Source organism: Hemiscyllium ocellatum, chromosome 23 (assembly GCF_020745735.1).
Source record: "Hemiscyllium ocellatum isolate sHemOce1 chromosome 23, sHemOce1.pat.X.cur, whole genome shotgun sequence".
Classification (NCBI taxonomy): Eukaryota; Metazoa; Chordata; class Chondrichthyes; order Orectolobiformes; family Hemiscylliidae; genus Hemiscyllium; species Hemiscyllium ocellatum.
In genome coordinates this window covers 39,366,183-39,388,038 of record NC_083423.1, presented here as the reverse complement: position 1 = coordinate 39,388,038, position 21,856 = coordinate 39,366,183, and the positions used below count along the sequence as shown (strand labels likewise).

General features: G+C 38.1%; 1 protein-coding gene across 8 annotated transcripts in view; it reads right to left on the bottom strand.

Annotated features, from left to right (window-relative positions):
- Positions 1-21,856, bottom strand: part of anks1b (ankyrin repeat and sterile alpha motif domain containing 1B) — an 815,114-nt gene that overhangs the window by 563,479 nt on the left and 229,779 nt on the right. For all 8 annotated transcript variants that reach the window (XM_060842911.1, XM_060842914.1, XM_060842910.1 and 5 more), the window contains exon 2: positions 2,323-2,403. In XM_060842911.1, the coding sequence (XP_060698894.1) occupies positions 2,323-2,403 (81 nt within the window). The remainder of the gene's footprint in view (positions 1-2,322; positions 2,404-21,856) is intronic.

Genomic DNA, 21,856 nt, shown 5'->3' with positions numbered 1-21,856 from the left:
ATCCTAGAGGCTGTGAAAGCTCAGTCTTGGAGTATGTGTATGGTAAAGATGGATAGATTTTGAATTACCAATGGCGTAATGGTTTATGGGAACAGTATGCACAAAAGACACCAACGTATTTGTCAGCTATAAATACGTTTACTCCTGTTTCTATGGTCTTCAGAACGGGGGAGGTTATGTTCACTGTTTTGACCAATATTTAGTCCTCAATCAATAGGACCAAAAAAAGACTCGGTGGTTGCTATCATATTGCTAGATGTGGGAGCATGCTGTGTTCAGTTGCCTACCATATTTCCTACAATACAACATTCTCTATACTGCATATACTGTAAAACTCTTGGAGACATCTGGTGGTCATGAGAAAAAGCTATTTAAATGCAAGGCTTCTGTTTCCTTTTTAATAATGGAGAACTGAACACTTTTTTCTAAGAAAGCAGAATTTTGCGGCCTTGCAATCTTGGCAAAATATACAACATACAGAATTTTATAGATTTAAATCTTTGCATTTAATTAAATCAGTTAACTTTTGTTTTCAAATAATTCATTTTACAAACCTTCAAGATTAAACAATATCAAGCTTAATATTTGGGAATTAGATATTAAAAAAAGGAATACAAGAGTGGAGTTTAAATAAAAACATTGATTCTTATTTTGCTCGTTTAAAATTTCTTTTCCTAATTCAGCCTCAAAAAACACTTACCAAAAACTGAAAATATACTTGAATCATTACCTTACAAATAAAGCAATAGTTCATAAGCCATCATATTTTCCTTGCATTAAACAATGTGTTACTTTCAATCCAGCAATGAAACGTGTTCACATATTAGATGGACTGGTGAAAATTCAATTGGCTTCTGTCCCAAGATCTCTCAAAAAATCTCTTATTAACCTGAAAATCTGATTTTGAAACCGTAACTATTTTCATCTCATGCCCATTTTCTTCAGTGAGTCAGGTTACTCAGAAAGCAAGTCTGATTAACAAGTCAACATGAGCAAAGATTTCATACGACATAATGTTGAAGAAAATCGTGAATGTAGCACTAAGAATCCACAGCTAACTATTTCCCTTTAAACAAAACCCATCATTTTAACATTACGGCTAATTTTTAAATCTACAATAGAAATACAGCACAGAAAAGTGGGAGCAGGCCATTTAATTGCTCAAGCATGCTCTGCCGTTCAATTATGGTCATGGCTGATCATCGATCTCAGTAGCCCTAATCCCACTTTCTTCCCATATCCCTTGATCCCCTTAGCCACAAGAGCTACACTTACTTCCTTCTTGAAAATACAACCTTTCGGCTTCAACCACTTTCAGTGGTACAGAATTCCACAGGTCCACCATTCTGGGTGAAGCAATTTCTCCTCATTGCAGTCCTATAAGGGTTTATCTTTAAATTATAATCCTTGCTTATGGACTGCCTCACCAGCAGGAACATCCTTCCTGCATCCAACATGTCTAGTCCTGTTCGAGTTTTATAGGTTTCTTTGAGATAGCTCTCATTCTTCTCAACTCCAGTGAATAAAACCAACACAATCTTGCTTCAAATGCCAGTCCTGCTGTCCCAGGAATGACTTTGGTAAACTTTCACTGCATTCCCTCTGTAGCAAAAACATCCTTCCTCAACTACGGAGCGCCAAAACTGCACACAATATTTCATGCATGGCCTTGCGTAATTGCAACAAGACATCCTTGTTCCTGTAATCAAATCCTCTCACCGTGAAGGCCAACATATAGCTGAGGTCCTGGTACTGATCCCTGCAGTATCTCATTGGTCACTGCCTGTCTTTCAGAAAAAGACCCATTTATTCATTCTTTCTTTCTCGTCTGCTAATCAATTTTCCATCTACGTAAACTACCCCTCAATAGGGCATCATTCATTTCAGACAAATTTAGGTTTATTTCAATACATACAAAAACCACCTACACCAAGTTTGGTGCCACTGTTTACAGACAAATAGGCATTATTACTTTAATTCTATATCTAATTGCTGCTTTACTTCATTGATTTCTCCTTTGCCCACAAAGATAATGGCCTCCTTTAAGGGGGATAGTTGGACCTCAAACTTCCCTGTTCTAGTTGATGTATATATTTGAACATTTAAGAGTGGATAAGAATTCTGGCTAAGTGGCCTACAATAAACCAACATTACTTATAGTTCTAGTTCTGTGCACAATGATCTGGAAGGAGTCATCACTGACAAAAGCCTATGTGCAAGGAACTAGTTTCCCTTAAAATGGAGGGGAGGTGGGGGAAGAAATCACAAGAAAGGTTTAATTTTTGTCCAGTTGTGTACTGTTACTAAATTCCCAATACTTACTTGTGTCCATTCAAAGCAGCATGATGTAAGGCTGTATAACCAGAAGTGTCTGTACAGTTGACGTTGGGCCCTCGCCAAATGCTGAAAGGAAATACAAAAATAAAAGCTGAGCTTTCTAACAAAAATAAGGTCAGCATCATTTAACAATTTAAATCCATGCATAACCCAGTGCACACTATCAGTGGCCTTGCAGGTTCATCCGAGTGAATTTTAAATCAAACTGAAGTGCTATTAATTGCCAGCAGATCAAATTCCATAAGGTTACCAGAAAGTGCTAAATTTCTAAATTGCTATAACTAAATTCAATTATCCTTAAATGATTCTTTCTATGTCAAAGATAATTCAAGAATTTGGTCTTTTTTTTGATCTACATTCTGTATTTTGCGCCTGGGTGGTTTAGCACATTACAACAGAATAGAAGAGTAATCTGTGCTGTAATATTGTGTTTGAACTGTGATAAATGCCACCTATTTTATGATCATGTTCAAAGAAAAATATTTCCCACCACAAACTCCAGAATTCAAATGAGATTTGGGAGGAGGCTGTGTATTTTGCCAAACATCCTATCCCAATGTGAAATATTTCTTACAATTCATCTTTTGCTCAAGCAAGATTCAAAAATACAAAAGAGCATTTTATTTCTCATTGGTATGACCCAAATCCACCTCATCCTAATAATAAAATGTTAATTGGTAGTTATGTTCATTCACATAACAATACATGCCATTATTGAATATGATTACTTTTTGTCAGTATTGTGCTATAAATTTTATTTATTATTTTGCAAGCAACGTTAAGAGTGCTTTTTTTAAACTATCTATAATTCTGCCCATATTGCTAATCACCATCCCCACGAGTCTTTATCTCACTACCCAGATATAGACACATTTGACCATAATGTAATTGTATCCCAGTGATAACTCCTCCTCTTGACAAATCACACCAGCTGACTTGTAATATTGTCACCAGCAATCTTAGACAAAATTATAAAACCTGTGATTCAAAATGTTTGCAAATTACAGAATTACAATATTTTTTCACTAATTATGTGTAAAACGTGTTCAAATGTTGTTATCTAAAAAGAAATCTCCAACAGTAATTTATTTTAAATGTTTTAACAAGCTGGATATGAAAAGCCAACGGTTATGCAATGATAAAATTGAAAAGATTCTCTAGAAACCCCCAAGTGGGTAATTGAAAAAATGCAAAAAGATGCAACTGTACTCCTTTCTGCATTTTCCCAGCAAATCTTTATTTTAAATGTCTTCTAAATCTTGTCCGCCTGTTTATATCAATTGTTTCATAGTGTGAGTAGATTATTCATGGCAATCATCATTTAATAAGCTCAATTTCCTATTGTTTTTTTCCCCAAATGATGGCAGGGCTTCTGAATTCAGGACCAATCCATATACCATAGGTATGGGCCCAGGTTGTGGAATGCAGCAAGTGAGTGGGCTAGCCACCCATTATAGGCTTAGGGGGAAGGGTAACCTTTGCCCAAATGTAACCATGCCCCAATGAATACATGTCAGGGCAGTGGTTCAGAGTACAGGAATTCAAACACGTGCATAAAGTGTTGACATAGATCAAAAACTAGAGGTCAGCATGGACTCCTACATATTGCAAATGGAGTAAATTCTAACGAATTTGAACCAGAGAAATGATGACACTTTTATCTTATTTGTCATTGGTCATTTTTAATAAGTATATGTTACCATTGTGTATGTACATTCCATGTGAATGACAGAGCACATGAATGTGATGGATGGTTATTGAACTAGAAATTCAATACCACTTCTTTGTTGTAAGTATCATAATAAATATCTGTGGTACATCAAGCTCCATTTGGAATGAAGATATACATACCCACCCCCCCATCCCTTCCCCCACTCAGGTGATTTTCATGAAGCCTGCAAGATAGATCATGTGATGGTGGTCATTATGTCACTCAGAACAGCCGCCCATTAAAATGACTGTAACCAAATAATTCAATAACGAACAATCAACCAAAAAAGTGATTTATCTTTCTATTCCTGATGTTGACAATTTACCAGCAAGTGTACATGAATTATTAGTCAAACCCACATATGAATTTCATTTTACAAGCAGCCATCACAATGGGAAACCTTTACCTCCACAAACAAACTCAGCCTTGTGACAGACCAAAGCCTCACTTTCTGGGATAAAGTTTGACTCTTTATTTTTTGATTACATGGTCTGTCTGAATAGCACTCATTGTGATGGAAGTAATGGATGAAATCACAAACTTTCACAACATGATACAATTAACACTTTCTAGACACTTGATAGCTGATAAATAGCAATATTTTCAGGCAAGTCCTGACTGCAAGGAGGGCTCTCCTCAAAATAAGGAATGTTTTCAAAAGATGACAATTTTGCAAGTAACACGCATCAGCAACTAGCTGGCAGTGAATTTTGCAAAACAGTGGCATAGGTAAATTCACAGCAATTTTAAGTTAATGAAGTGTTACAATTGATGATGTTGAGATACAGGTGCCAGAGTGTGTGTCATTCAAACACTTGTAGGAGCCGGTTCTTACGCCTGACCATTTAAGCTTTATTCTAATAAATGTGAACTCTAATAATATTTGCCCAGATCACTTTTGTTCCACAGGTCTCATACAGTTCATATTGGGGAAGCAAACTGTAAATCAAGCCCCTACTTTTTAAGAAAGGTGGTAAGGAAAAACCAGGGAACCAAAACACTGAGCCTGAAGTCAGCGGTGTGTAAGCTGTCAGAAGGGATTCTGATAGACAGGAGTTACATGCATTTGGAAAGGCAAGAACTGATTAGGATAGTTAACACGGTTTTGTGGATGGGAATTGTGTCTCTCAAACTTGATTGAATCTTTTGAAGAAGTGATAAAGATAATGGAAGATGGCAGAGCAGGAGACGTTGTCTATAGGGAGTTCAGCAAGACATTTAAGATTCTGCTTGGTAGATCTGGCGAGCAAGGTTAGATCACATGGAATCCAGGGGTAACTAGTCAACTGAATACAAAATTGGCTTGAAGGTTGGAGGCAAGGGGTGGTGGTGGAGGGTTGCTTTTCAAACTGGAAGCCTCTGACTAGCTATGTGCCACCCGGATCAGTGCTGGGTCCATTGCTTTTTGCCATTTATGTAAATAATTTGGAGGTGAACATAGCAGGTATGGTCAATAGGTTTGCAGATGACACCAAAACTGGAGGTGCAGTAGAGAGTGAAGGAGGTTATCTCAGCTCACTGGGACCTTGATTAAATGGGCCAATGGGCTGAGGAATGGCAGCTGGAGTTTAATTTAGATAAATGTGAGATGCTGCATTTTGGTAAGATAAACCAGGGTACAACTTATTCACTAAATAGCAGGGCCCTGGGGAGTGCTGCTGAACACAGGTGCATAGTTCCTCGAAAGTGGAGTCACAGGTAGACAGGGTAGTGACGCACTTGCCTTCATTGATCAGTGTATTAACTATAGGAGTTGAGATGTCATGCTATGTCTTTATAGGACATCAGTGAGGCAGCTTTTAGAATACTGCATTCAATTCTGGTCTCCCTGCTATAGGAAAGATTTGTTATCATGATTGAAAGGTTTGAGGTACAGGGAGAGGATTAATATGCTGGACATCAGAGGTTGAGTGTGACCTTATAGCAGTTTATAAAATCATGAAGGGCATCGATAGGTTGAATAGCCAAGGTCTTTTTTCCCAGGGTAGAGGAGTCCAAAACTTGGCAGCACAGGTTTAAGATGAGAGGGGAAAGATTTAAAAGGGACCTGTGGGGTAACTTATCCACAAGTGGGTAGCATGCATATGGAATGAACTGCCAGAGGCAGTAGTGAAGGCTGGTACAATTACATCATTTAAATGGCATCTGGATGGGTACACAAATAGGAAGAGTTTAGAGGGATTTTGACCAAATGCTGGCAAACAGGACTAGTGGGCGGCACGGTGGCGCAGTGGTTAGCACTGCTGCCTCACAGCGCCTGAGACCCGGGTTCAATTCCCGACTCAGGCGACTGACTGTGTGGAGTTTGCACATTCTCCCCGTGTCTGCGTGGGTTTCCTCCGGGTGCTCCGGTTTCCTCCCACAGTCCAAAGATGTGCGGGTCAGGTGAATTGGCCATGCTAAATTGCCCATAGTGTTAGGTAAAGGGTAAATGTAGGGGTATGGGTGGGTTTCGCTTCGGCGGGTCGGTGTGGACTTGTTGGGCCAAAGGGCCTGTTTCCACACTGTAAATCTAATCTAATCTAATCGGTTTAGGATATCTGACCAGTGCGGATGAGTTGGACCAAAAGATCTGTTTCTGTGCTGTATAACTCTGACTACTCCTAGAGTATTTCACAAAAGTTCAAGATTTTATAAAAACACAGGAAATTCCCCAATTTCCTCTCTTTCAGACCCAGTTTGACAGAAAGTATGGATTTAACAAGGATTATGGTTTATTACTAAATGATTCTTAGCTACAGTTAAAAATTATTAACTGTTGACATACAATTCTCGCAATTAAAACCCCAACCTCTTATAAAAGGCGCATACACATGCAAACAGACAAAAACTCTGGTGTTATGGGTGGTGGGTAAAATAGGAAGGCAGTTCAATTGCCCTTGTCAACAGGGTTTACAGAGATGATCCTTTTGGTTCACTGGGCCTTGCTGTTAATCAACCTCTTTTTTTTTTAATCATCTTTTTCACCTACTTGCAGGAGTACAGGCCAATTATTTCCCAAATTATAAAGGTCTCTGACTTGTTGGTTAAAGCAACAACTTGTTGCAAATGCTGAGGGAAAGTAAATTGGTTTCCTTCAGGGTTTAGGTGATTTTTTTTTAAATGCAGAGAAAAGGACAGCACCTCCCTATTTTGAGGTTTGTTGGGTACTAACTACCTCATTCACATCCCCAAGTTGTTCAGCCGCCTGGAAGCCATAGCTGTTGTCTTGTCACTACCCTCCAGATCAACCTGTTTGAGTCAAAGTCATCTGGAAGGAAACAGACCCTTTGGTCCAACTCCTCCATTCCAACCAAGTTTCCCGAACAAAACCAGTCCTGTTTGTCTGTATTTGGCCTCTATCCCTTTAAACCTTTCTTATTCATGTATTTCTGGAAAAGCGCAGCAGGTCAGGCAGCATCCAAGGAACAGGAAATTCGACACTGATGAAGGGCTTATGCCCGAAACATCGAATTTCCTGTTCCTTGGATGCTGCCTGACCTGCTGCGCTTTTCCAGCAACACATTTTCAGCTCTGATACTCCAGCATCTGCAGACCTCACTTTCTCCTATTCATGTATTTGTCCAAATGTCTTTTAGATTTCTAACTGTACCCACATCCACCACTTCCTCTGGACGTTCATGCCACATAGTAATCATTGTGCACAAAAAGGTTGCCCCTCAGGTTCTTTTTAAGTCTCTCTCCTCTCACGTTCAAATGTGTGTCCTCTAAGGAAAAGACTTTGCTATTCACCTTGTCTATACCCTTCATGATTTTATAAACCTCTATAAAAGGTCACCCTTCAACATCCTATGCTCCAGTGAAAGACGTCCCAGCCTATTCAGCCTCTCTCTAAAACTGAAACCCTCCAGTCCCTGCAACATCCTGATTAAACTTCTGAACCCTCTCCAATTTAGCAATATCCTTCCTATAGCATGGAGACTAGAACTGTACACAGTACTCCAAAAGTGGCCTCAAAAACATTCTGTACAACCTCAACATGACATTCCAACTCCAATATTGAAAAGTCTGAGCAAAGGCAAATGTGATAAACACATTCTTAATCACCCTGTCTACCCTGGATACAAATTTCAAAGAACTATGTACCTGAACCCCTAGACCTCTCTGTTCTACAACATTACCCAGGTCTCTACCATTAATTGTATTAGTCCTGCCCTTGTTTGTTTTACCAAAATGCAATACCTCACAGTTATCCAATTAAACTCCAGCTGCCACTCCTGAGTCAATTGACCCAATTGATCAAGATCCCTCTGTAATCTTAGCAGACTGAATCTCACTTTTGTACAAACTCCCTGATGCCAGTTTGTGTTCAGCTAAACCTCCCCCACTGGTTCAACAAACAGCAATGTTAAGAATGCTTACAATAAATGCTGGCAGCTTGATTTTTTTTAAGTAAATGCAGCATTCCCTTCCACAGTCCTTGTTTTTAAAACACTACTTTTCCTTTTTAATTGAAAGCAGAAAATTAAAAATAATGCAGTCTTTACGCACAATACGCATTGTGACAAATTAGCTAAGATTCAGTCAATGCCACATACCTGGAAATGAAGCAGATACAAAAGCCTATCATTCATTCGAGCACCAGTGTGCAAATCCTTTCAATTTCATATTGTTTACTAATCTATAAATGTAATATGCATGTTCTACCATTAGACTAAATATACAAAGGATTCAATAATTCTGCAGATTAATTCAATCACACCATTGACTGTGCATAGCATCATTTCATCGAGTTTGTTGTTCAGTTCAGAAGAGCACAATGAACAGTGCAACATCAGGACTTTTTCTATACCCCTACAATACTGTATTAAAACAGGTGATGGTGAGCATTACTGTTACTGCAGATAAATAAGTTGAGACCAAATAATAGCATTTCCCTGGGAACATATGAAATATTAAAGCACTCAGCACAATGAACTTAAACCTAGAGGGGCAGTATCAGATTGAAATTTAATTAAACATTCAAATTTCTAATATATATGATGAGTTTTAATTAAAACTCAAGATATGGAATGCCAAAGTTGATCAATTGTGCTCCAATTGAATAGTCCACGTTAAATAGACATGTATTCAATCACATTCCTTTCATGTCAAGTTTCTGATCTTAAGACCAAGGGGGTAGAAAAGGGAACAAGGACACCTTTGAGAAATCAGAGTTTCCCATAAGGCAGTAAACCACTGCAAGTCATGGGGAGGGAGGATTGTTTGTGATGGTTTCAAAACATAAGCAAAAATTGCCACAGATTCATAAGGCAGCCTTTTTAAAAAAAAATCTATGTTACGTAAAGCATATGTTACAGAAGGGATATTTATATAAAAGAAGAGGAGCAGTGTGGTTTTCTCAAATATTTCATTGCTGTCAGCTTCATCCAACAGATGACTTGATCTATTTCAGGCAGAAAATCATAACGTGTTGCTGTTTTATCAAACAATATGAAGTTTTTTTAAACAAACTTTTTTTAAGGCAGACTTAGAAAACAGTACATGCAACAATGTGTGCAAGATGAGCTGAAGGCTGCTGATGGATGGGCCTTGTTGAATAGCTCCTCGGGGAACTGTGGAAAGCTTGATTTCTAAATGTGCTGTCAACGCAACTCAATAATGTGTCATTGAGATTACAACATCAGCAACATTTAGACACTAATTCAACAACGTTATACATTATTGAACTGCACTTTTTAAGACACTTAAGGATGGATTTTCGCAAAGTTGGAAGAGTCCATGGGCCTTCAAAATGGCAGAAGGAACCTGGAAATCCAACCCCCCTCCCCTACTCAAATCTGACAATTCAGATTCCTACCGACATTAAGAAGGGGAAGTGAAATGATTCACATAGGAGGGAAACTCAAACTCAGCAGGGCATTTAAACTTCAGGCCATGTTTCAACAGACCACATTCAGGCTGCTGCAAGGGAACTGCAAATTGACAAAATACAAATAACCAGACTTGTTGTTATTTAAATTGCCATGGTCTGACTTTTTTTAAAAAATCCTCCTCTCTTTAAGCGTGGACAAAAACAGGGTGCTGCTGTTCATGAGTTTAAAAAGTAATATCTGCTGGACTGCTTTGATTAACAGATGATGTGGTGGCGGGAACATAGGGACACAGGAACACGAGTAGGCCATTCATTAAGATCATGGCTGCTCTGTGACCTAGCTCTATATACATTCTCTTGGCTATTTCCCTTAATAGTTCTGCTTACTAAAACTTTATCTTTCTCAGATTTAAAATTAACAACTGATCTAAATTCAACTACAATTTGTGGAAAAGTGTTTCAAGCTTCCACAGTCTCTGTTTCGAATGTGCTTCCTAAAATCTCTCCTGAACAGTCTGGCCCTGTACTCTCTTGTTCTTGAATCTTCAACCAAGGGAAACCATTTATCTTTCTCAACCTGGTCCTTTCCTGTTAATATCTTGAAGACATTGATCAGCTCATTCTCTCACTATCTAAATTCTAGAGAAAACGGCCTACTTTGTACAATTTTTCCTCATGACTTTGTCCCTGAAGTTGGAAGTATCACTTTTGTAAACTTATGTTATATTCCTTACCAAACCAAGATATCCTTCTTAAAATGGGGTGCCTGGATCTGTTCACATACCCCAAGTGATGCTAACCAGGGTTTCGTATGGCTGAAGCATAACTTCTGCATCTTTATACTCCAATTCTCTAGATATAAAGACCAGCATTCAATTTGCTGGTTTGATTATTTTCTGCATCTGTTGCACCTGAACCCCTAAGTTGCTTTGGGCATCCACTGTATTTGACCTCTAACCATCTAGAACATGCAGTGATCTGTCATTTTCTGGTCTAAAATCAATAAGTTCACAATTGTTTACTTTGGAATTTATCTGTTGCTGTTTTGTCCATTCACCAAAACTAACAAATATCTCTTATGCACTCTCTACCATACCACTTAACTTTGTGTCATCATAAATTTGGACATATGACTTCCTATGCCATTATCCAATTGATTAATAAATACATGTGAACAATTGAGGCCCTATCACAGATCCATGTGGGACACCACTGGTCACATCCGGCCAATTTGAGTACTTACCCATTTTCCAAACTTTCTGCCACTCATCTGATTTCCCAGCCGTTTCACTGACTTGCCCTAAATACTGAGTGTCAGGATGGGATGCTCTTTGGAGGGATGTTGCAGACTCAATGGGCTGAATGGCCTCTATCCTCACTGCAGGGACTCTGATGATTTGATGTAATATTTTCCTTAGCTACTGATTTAAATTGTGGCAAGTATAACTCCGTTGCAAGAAGTTATTTGAGGGATAGATGAAATGTTAAAGCAAAATAAATTAAATTATTCTTTCTGATTCCCAAAGCACCTTTCTGCTATTCCGTCCTTCATTAAGCAAAATATTAACAAGAAAATTCTGCCTAACACTAACATCAATTTTGACCTCAGGAGATGGCATTTCTTCTCCAACGTTAAGACTAATGCAAATAAGATGCAAACCCACTGCAACAACAGAAAAGCAGATACATTCAGTAGGCGTAGGCAATTTATTTTCATGGTCTGTCATCCATCTTGTATATAAAATTCTGGCTATCTTTTCAATCAAAACAAATTTAATGGGCACAGAAAACCAGCAAGTGTAAAACTGTCTTTCAATTCATTTTCATCCACATGTACGAGATACTCTTATAACACTTTCCTTACTACCCAGGGAATCAAGCAAAACTCCAGATATCCACCTAACCTTATGACCCATTGTTTTTTGGTCCACCTTTTTCTATGGAATAATCCAAACATTAAAAGGTTTGAAATGCACCACGTTTAAAATTGAAGGTGAACACCTCAATCCATATTTATCCTTATAACCTTCAAGTCTGTCTCTATGCAGTCAGTTTAAAAATGCTAATTAGAGAACAGCATTAACTGGCTTTGCCTTCGTCTGTTCCACACGTTTAACAATTTAGGAAAAGTTATTTATTTTAATCACTATTCTCACTTGAGGCTAATTAATTTAGTACTTATGCCCTCAAGTAGAGCTTTTACTGGCAAACTAATTAGTTGGCTTACATCTACATTACCTCTGCCTCTTGGTATTTTAAAGACCACATTGATAACCTCACTCAAACCAATTTTATTTTGAATGAAGACTAGGGCAGCTGTTTGAATTTTTTCTTCTAATCTGCAGCCTCGCCATAGAACATTCTAGAACTTGACTTTGAAAGATCTGCAGAACTTCAATGCCCTTTTTGCAGACAGAATGCACAAATCTATACCTTAACCCAAATATGGCTGGACAAGTTAGTCATACAAAGTTCAAGTCACACAAAACCAAATGCCTTTGTCAGCTTCTGGTAAAAGCGACTGACTGGGTTTACAAACATCCTTTTGGCAAAGAAACACAGTGTCCTGGCAAGCCCTTTTAATCCGAAGAATTTTTAAAAAAGCCACATCCTGAGAATTAAAACTTGAAACGGCATTCCAATACATGATCATTTTTGCTGAGAAAATATAATTACGGAGCTCCTGAAGTTGGTTTCCTCACAGGTAAGGAAATCACCTCTTATCCAGCTGGTAATTCTGCAAATTCCCACAACAACACCTCAATTTCTCCAGGTAGTAAATTAACATAGTCAGTAAGAAGCCACTTTAAACTATGCAAATCAGTTTCCCTCAAGCAGTAAAGTATGTGAAGTATGCCATTGTAACTTATACATTGTGTTGCGCAAAATAGAGACTGAACTACACATCTTTATAACCACGCATAGGTACAATTGTTAACACTAGTCAACCAATTCATTCAATTAATTGATATTTTTCTTAACAAGTACACAGTTCTAACTGCAGAATTGCTAAGACAGACAAGAAATGACAAACAAAAATGATTAAAACACACCAGAACAGTTTCAATGTAACAGACGAGGCTCAGTTTGTTGCCGCAAGTCATCCCTGAAAATACTTGAACTTCCATAAGGGCTATACCATTCACCTGAATCATAACCTGGGGAACATGAAGCAAGATGGGCGGCACGGTGGCACAGTGGTTAGCACTGCTGCCTCACAGCACCTGAGACCCGGGTTCAATTCCCGACTCAGGTGACTGACTGTGTGGAGTTTGTACGTTCTCCTCGTGTCTGCATGGGTTTCCTCCGGGTGCTCCGGTTTCCTCCCACAGTCCAAAGACGTGCGGGTCAGGTGAATTGGCCATGCTAAATTGCCCGTACTGTTAGGTAAGGGGTAAATGCAGGGATATGGGTGGGTTGCGCTTCGGCGGGTCGGTGTGGACTTGTTGGGCCGAAGGGCCTGTTTCCACACTGTAAGTAATCTAGTCTAGTCTAATCTAATCTAGTCTAAAAGATGTTTGTTCAAATGACATTCTTGTACAAACAGCTTAAAATAGCAAAATTATATTTTCTTCAGTGTATAAAGTTTTTAATAAACATGAAAAATGTTGTATGAATGAACTCGATATGTCATGTGCAGAATGTGTTTTATTGTTGCCATTGATCAAAGTGTTTATGCATGAGGTTAGTATGTTTTCTTACCCTCTGATTTATCCCAATTTAAATGATTCCAGCAGCTAGCTTTTATACATTAAAAAAAGATTTTTAAACACACAGTGATCCCAACGGTTTAAAACATGACATCTGACACACATCACCTGCACAAAGATTAAATATAGATAAGGAAAAACCAATACATATATAATTTGTAGCTAATCCAATCTCTTTTGTAGTGTACCTGTAGTTTCTTAGATAAACTGTTTTTTTTATCTGGAATGGAGGCCTTGTAGAAAGTGAAGATTCTCAGTAACCTTTGAGAATTTATGCCGCTGATTTGCCAGGAGGTCAGTTATCAGATGAAATTTGAATTTGGAGCATATTGTGAGAGAGGACTTCTCTCACTTTCAGGGTATGGCTATACATAACCTTGGATGCATAGTTAATGCAGCTAATTTGACAACTTTCCAGGTGGTCTTTCCCCATCAGATTAGCTTCTGGAAGATAAAGTGGCTAGCTTAATAAGGTGGCCTGTTACTAATGCAAGGTTATTTTCCAAATATGGTCATGTGCCAGACTAGTAATCATCCTGTAGTGTGGCTTTTCAGATACTCTGGATTACAGTCAAGATCTTTGTAATTGCAAGACTGGTGAGCACAATGTATTAAAATTGTGGTCCATTTCATATTCATCTAAAACCCATTGACTTTTGGCATCTCTACTGTACCTTGGTGAAGCAGAAAGGCAAGTTGGCTGGTATGCTATTCCCCTTTCAGTTGACAGTCCATCCTTAAACAAAATGATCTGAGTTTCACAAATGTTTGTGACTGTTCATATGAAAATAGATATTTTCTCAAGTTTCAGAACTACCTGAAACTAAATACTGACAAAAATCACATGCTGGGTTTTTAAGATGATGGCAGCCTTTCTAAATGAAAACTGGAGAAACTCCACAGGTCTTGCAATAAGACTGGAAAATTGAAACATTATTTTAGTCGAGTATGATTCTTCTTTGCACCTTAAAAGCTGTGTCCATTCTTAAAATTATAGTTTCACAGTTTTGACACATCCATGCCTGTACTTTGTATGTGAAATAGATATTTTAAATCCATAAATCAGGTTCTGCACTGCCCAGTATCAGCAGCACTCTATGTACCTACTCAAATTTCATCTAAGGTAGGTAGTAGCATAATATTCTTATTTTTGATGGATGAATCATCATCAGTTCATATGCTATTGTATTTCCTTCAAAATATTGTAAGATGACATCAAATCCTCAGGTGAATGGATCATTCAGCAGAACAGGTCATGTTATAATTAGACTCCACAATATACCACATACTGTGAAGATCCTAGACTGGTTAATCCATGTGGTCTGCCTCATGATATGTGATACAAGTCAGAAATCGGAGATCCTTTATCCATCAAATTGTCCTGACACTGTTATCCCTAATAACTTTTCATCATAAAAATATATCTATCAAATCTCAGTGCTGAACCTTTCAATTGATTTAGCCTCAGCAGCTAGTCAGAAGAAAAAAGTATTTAAATTTTCTAATATCTAAAAGAGTTAGAATTTACACAGCACATTCAAATATCTCAACATGTTTTCTACAACTAGGGTTGGATTTTCACCATCAAGTTTGAACTTGGAGTGAAATTATTCAACTCAGCTTACCCATCTTATTTTAAATGGCCTGGTATTACCCAATATCTTTATTCCATGGAGGTGGTGGGTTAGATGGAGTCAGGCCCAATACCGGAGAAGTAGCTTATAGGTGATGAGTCCTGAAGCAGGTTGGTTAGAAGGTTCATTATAGTATAGGGTCATCCCCACAACCTTCAACTGAAACATATCAAATGATCATTGGTGAAATGTTACATACAAGAATGTACAATACTTTCTAGTGTAATGTCAATCTGTGGGCAAGAAAAAGCCCCTCATCTATATGCACTTGATGAAAATAAAAAGTCCATTCTTGATATCCATTCAAATATTTAAATCACAAGTGGTTAATTTCTTATAAAAACAGACAAACATCTATTTAATAGAATCCCTACAATATGGAATCAGGCCATTCCACCCATCAAGTCCACACAGACCCTCTGAAGAGCAGTCGAGAGTGTGGTGCTGGAAAAGCACAGCAGGTCAGGCAGCCTCTGAGTAGCAGGAAAATCAACGTTTTGGGCAAAAGACCCTCATCAGGAATAAGGCTGGGAGCCTCGAGGGTGGAGCACCCCATTTCCCCCTCACCCTATCAGTGTAACCCTGCATTTCCCATTGCAAATCCACCGAGCCTGCACACCCCTGGACACTGTGGGACAATTTAGCATGGCAAAACCACCTAACCTACACATCTTTGGACCGTGGAAGATTTGCTGAAGAGACAAAGATAGATAGGAAAGTAATTTGTCAATAGAGCATAAGGTATCTGCAAAAGAACACAGAAAAGTTGTGAGTGGGCAAAATTTTGAAGCATAGAATATAATGTGGGAAAATGTAAACTTGTCTACTTTGGTAGGCAGTTCAAAAATTCTTCAAAACCAGTTTAAACTGCAAATGCAGGCAACCCTGCTGAAGCAATGATAGCTTTGTTTTGAAACTCAGCCAAACATTCATAATGACGTCATAGCCCTTAGTAAATCAAAACAGCACAAACAGCTCCTTTCTTAAATATTTATTGCAATATACACTGAGATGGCCTATTAAGCAAAGCAACAGTGCTTTTAACTCTCACTGGTAGCTTCAGGTGATTTTATCTTAAGTTTAAAGAGAGGTAGATTCACTGAACTTCAAATCAAGACACATAAACAGACCCTGTCTTTTAAGAGCTTTTATGTCTACTTTAATTCAGGATTTCCATAATGTAGGTAAAGGCCTTTGTAAAAAAACACTATGGTCTGTTTGAACTCAGCGCTACGTCCAAATGTTCCTTTGGACTTAAGGTTTCTGTCCTCTGAATGACACAACAATCTCCTTATTCTGCTAGCAAAAACTTGGATCAATCAGAAATTGGAGTGGGTATTCCACATCTAGATTCCACCTGCCATTTTTAAAGATGCGTAAAGTCTTCCCAGCTGAGAAAATCCAGTCCTTATATAAATATGAAGTGCTAATCATATTAAGCTATATTAATTGCCAACACCAATGCTAACTTGTGCAATAATCAGGCACACATGTAACACAATTTTGCAGTCAAACATCTGAGCATTAGTTGACTGAAATGAACAGATATTACAGTTTGACAGAACATACTTGCCAGCATGTGGCTTTATTTAAAATTGGAGTATCATACTGCTAAAGCATCTATGCAAGAGGTGCCACTGAACTGAATTAGGAAACCACTGATGCAGCTCAGAGAGTGCCTTTTCAGCATCATCCAATATTTCACTCGTTGTCCTGTTCCGTGAGCAAAATGCTGGATAATGCAGTAAGGGGTTTGGCCAGAATGGGGTCACAGTGGGACGGAGAGAACATCTACAATGATATCACACCACTGGGACAGCGATGTGTAGGATACCTTTGCCACAGACACCTTGACATTGACAGCACACATCTTTATTATTAATGGTCAACATTGAAGTCTTTCTACGCTCACAATATTCTGCTGTTGGCAAGTAGTATTTTTGTCAAGAGCCTTAATCCATAAGTCAGGATGTTAATGATTAAAATACATTAAAAGGTGAAGGTCATGATGAAATAATATTTGTAGTGTTATAGCAACAATATATCAGCAACATACCCATCATTTCTTTGCTCCTACCTGAGTAAATGGAAATAGCAAATCATTTTTTTGCAAACCTGTCCTGTTCTTGTGTCCATTTTCATTCTGCTAATTCTGATTAACTTAATCATGTCTGTTTGTTGCCCTTCAATTTGAGGGAGACATCTAGTCTGGGGCACTAATTTCTGCTATTGATCCTCATGTGATACAACTGCATTTCACCTTACAGGACATTTTTTTCAAAAAAAGATTGGCTTCAATCAGTTGATGAATTTAAGCTTTGACCACAGGTTTTAAACAGAATCTGTATAAAGTTTAATGAGATATACCTCTCTCAAATTCATGCATATAAATAATTTATCACCTTCATAATCATGTCACATTCTACAAACTGATTTTAACAATGAAAGAAGTAGCCACAACAGTTCTCACATTCCAGTTTAATCATATAGAACAATTAGTGTAACAGCTATTTACTCGGGGGTATTGTTTCCACTCCCCGCCACCCCCACCCCCCCCGCACCTTAAATGCCTAACCTGAATTCCTGCTTGACTCAGCAACAGTGATCAATTTATAAGGCTTTTTCTGAAATCCACAGATTGATAATACATCAAGTAGAAGTGTGCATTCTTGCCACTTCACTTTCTGCCAGTGATCATTCCATTTAATAAAATTTCTTCCCTGTTATACTTTAAGTGTTTGTACCTGATGGGGACAGCTCTTCAATAGTTGGAAATTAGTAAAATGGCATATTCAGCTACAAGCACTAATTCATTTTATAGAGCTTACATTATAAGCTCACTGTCTACCACACAGAATGATCTTTCATCTAATATCCACGTGAATACACATGATATTGGCCTGTCAGTCTCCCTCTTACTAGTAGCATGAGTGTAACAGAGACCATGAACTACACACAAGTTTGCATGCTGCATTTTACCTCCATTCCATTGTGATGTGCAAAGAGATCCAGAGTAAAAAGTTATTCTGTGTCAATCATCTCTCAGTAAAGAGCTAGACAAACTTTTCATTAGAAGCAGATGGTTTTGGATAACTAGGATGAAGAAACAGAGCACACAGTTTCGTGTCCTGCAGATGTTATCTGCAGAGGAAAGGTTGCAAGTATCCGATTACACAGATAGACCATCTTGAACTCCACTTGATCACTCCTGGCAATAGGAGTACTTGCACAGAGCTTGATGACAGAAGCTGCAAACCAGGGAGTGGTTAATGAGCTGGGGAGCAGGGGGGGGGAAGGTGGATTAAAAGAGAGGGAATATTACATTATCTGTTGATGTAGCAACCCATAAGCATTTAATAAACTTGAATTAGTTTATTCTGTATTTGGTTCTTATGTTAAGAAACAACACAACGGTAGAGACAGTCCCTGATTTATAAATGCCCAACCTATGAACATTTGTACATATGAAAAAGATCCCATATTAATATCAGAGGTCTGACATGCAAATGTTTGCTTAGACTTAAAAATTATTTTATACTGTATTATATTGTATTGTGCATAAATTAAATGAAGACCATACTCAGGAATGGAATCCAATTGGATGCAATTGGACATTAATCAATAAATATTCATCACTGCCACTTCCCAATATCCACCTGCAATTTGTCACAATCTTGCATTGCATTTGTGAATCCCTTCCTTGGAATCAGTCACGTTCTACATTTATTTTCTTCGCTCATGCAATGAGCATCACTAATAAACCAAGCATTCATTGCTCATCCACATGTTCCCTGGAGAAAGTGATGGTGTACCATCTCCTTGAATGGAATTTACTAGATTATTTCACAAGGAGATAAGAACCATTCAAACTGCTGTGGACTTATAATCATTCATGCTGGATAAAGTCAGGAGATGTCCCTCCCTGGGGGGATTATTTCAAGGGTTTGGTCGCCATGCTTTTTATTCCAATTTTCATGCATATTCCAGATTGTATTGGATAAGCTGATCTTTAAATCCCCAGTTGCAAAAGTGGGGTATAAACTAATGTTTCCTGATTAATAGGCCAGGCCTCTTAATTACTAAACAAGTAGCATAACTGTATCATAGCACTCCATAACTTGCAAGACAAGTGAATGTAGGTAGTTTAAAGATTTGCTTTAAAAAAAAGAAATTTCCTTTAAAATTACATTGTGGGACACTAGTACAGGAATGTTTAATGTGTTAATCAGAATTTCTTTTTACATTTTCTCCTTAAAATGACAGATTAACCTGTTCTACCAATGTAAGTTCAATAAGATACATGAACCAAGAACCCACTACCTTTTAAAAGGAAGTATTCAGGTGGATACAAAGCATCATACACAATAAGCTGCCCCTTCAATAATGCAGCATTGATACATTAAATGCTTAAACGTGGGAGACCAAGGGAGCTCGAGTTCGCTGTTGGGTATCTGAAAATGTGGCATTGCCACTGTCCGAGGCCAAGCGACACTTTGAATAATCAGACAGCAATGAATAACCTGAAGCTGGCTTTTCAGTACTTTTGAGAAACAGAAAGCATGGCCAATCTCAATGGTTAAGAAGATATGTTCTTGAATTAACTAGTATAGAAGTAATATTTCATCAGCCTTCAACAAATATTATCAACACAATTTCACATTGATTTCACTACCATAAAGTGAACAATGTTTTTGCAAGGTGTATGGGATGTCTGCTGAAAATGTGTTGTTGGAAAAGCGCAGCAGGTCAGGCTGCATCCAAGGAGCAGGAGAGTCGACGTTTCAGGCATGAGCCCTTCTTCAGGAATGAGGAAAGTGTGTCCAGCAGGCTAAGATAAAAGGTAAGGAGGAGGGACCGGGGGGAGGGGCGTTGGAAATGCGATAGATGGAAGGAGGTCAAGGTGAGGGTGATAGGCCGGAGTGGGGGTGGGGGCGGAGAGGTCAGGAAGAAGATTGCAGGTTAGGAAGGCAGTGCTGAGTTCGAGGGATTTGACTGAGACAAGGTGGGGGGAGGGGAAATGAGGATAGATGTCTGTCAGTTTATTGCTCAAACACCTCAAACTTTCTCATGACTGTTGCCAGAATGAACAAAAATCGGCTCTTGAGAGTACATTCCCCGTAATAGAAATAGCCTTATGCCTCAATGATAACCTGTAAAAGGTTATTAGTGACATTCTAAATAAGTTGGCCTCTTACATATGCCAAATAAATGTATCCTTCATAAAAAGTAATTTTTCAGTTTTTTAAATGGATAAAGTGGCATAATCAGTGTGTTGTTTATGGAGACAGAGTAACTTGTGAATCTTTTCCAAGTCATTCACAAATAAGCATAAATATATATTTTAATTCACATGTGAATCGCAAGTTACCTTGTTTTTCACAAAAAAAATTGAATCAGCATTTTTTAAAAATTGTATCAATACATTGCAAAGGCATGTTGCAAAGACTTAGCTCAACAAAACACTATCTCACCTATTTAAATCTTATTTACAAAGTTAATAAGTAAATGTAATCTAATTTTTATTTACATTCTGACTAAAGGCATTGGTGGGATCAGTAAACTAAAATAATCCAGAAGACTTGAGAATGTTGTCTTTGCAAACTTTTGTAAGTTTACAATGAATTAAAATTTGGAATGTTAATCATAGATGTCTATGCAATTACCATTTCAGAAACATTGTTTTTCATTGTCAGTTTTGTTATTCTACTAAAATAAGTGGGAATGAAAACTGATCTACAAGACAGAAATCATTTCATTTTTGTTCATTCATGCAGTATGGGCTTAATGCCCAACCCTACTGTCATGATCATGGATCAGAACCTTAAATTATTTATAGATACGCTTCACTTTTGATTCCAAAATACATTGTTTCTGAAAAGAGGAATACGACAGGAAAAAATAATATGGATTTACATTCAGTAGCTGCCTGCCAAGGTTCTGTTAAACAGTGTCTCGTATGTGAACTGGGAGGAAAAGTTCAAACAGGGAAGAGACTTAAAAAGAGATAATGAGGGGCTGACTCTCTCTCACCTCTCGCACAAAGCCAGCTCTTAAAGAGAGGTCTGCCTGATCCTCCAGGAATACACAAACACAGTGGTTACGACATCAGTTTCAACTCAACTGAATTGGGCTAGTGGAACTGAAAGTGTTCATGTACATCATCCAGGTTGGAACATGAGTGTGCTATTAAAGTCATAGTCAAAGAACTATCCCCTAGTCATCTGTGTTGCACTAGTGGAAGACTCCCTCACTCCAAGTGCTGCAAAGCAGTTAAAAAGGAATCAGGATACAGAAACATGCATCAAATAAGGAAACTAAGAATCTGAAAAATCAAATGTTCGATTGCCAGCATCAACACGCTTAGTAGCCACTGCTGCACCAGGCAGCATACAGCTTATCTGCTTCTGATGTACAATTCAAGAAAGACTGAGCTGTACAACATTGCTTCTGTTGTTCATTTTTTGGGACTTCGCTCTTACTTCTCATGCATGTATGCACATGCTTCATTACTAAAGTTAAGCAATGGATAAACTCATTTTATGTTAACTCAAAAAAAAAATCCTTTTAAACACAAGTTACTTTAAGTCTGGGAAGAAGGAATGAACAAGAGAAGGCAGTTTGTTTACAAATTAACCTGGTTGTGCTCAAC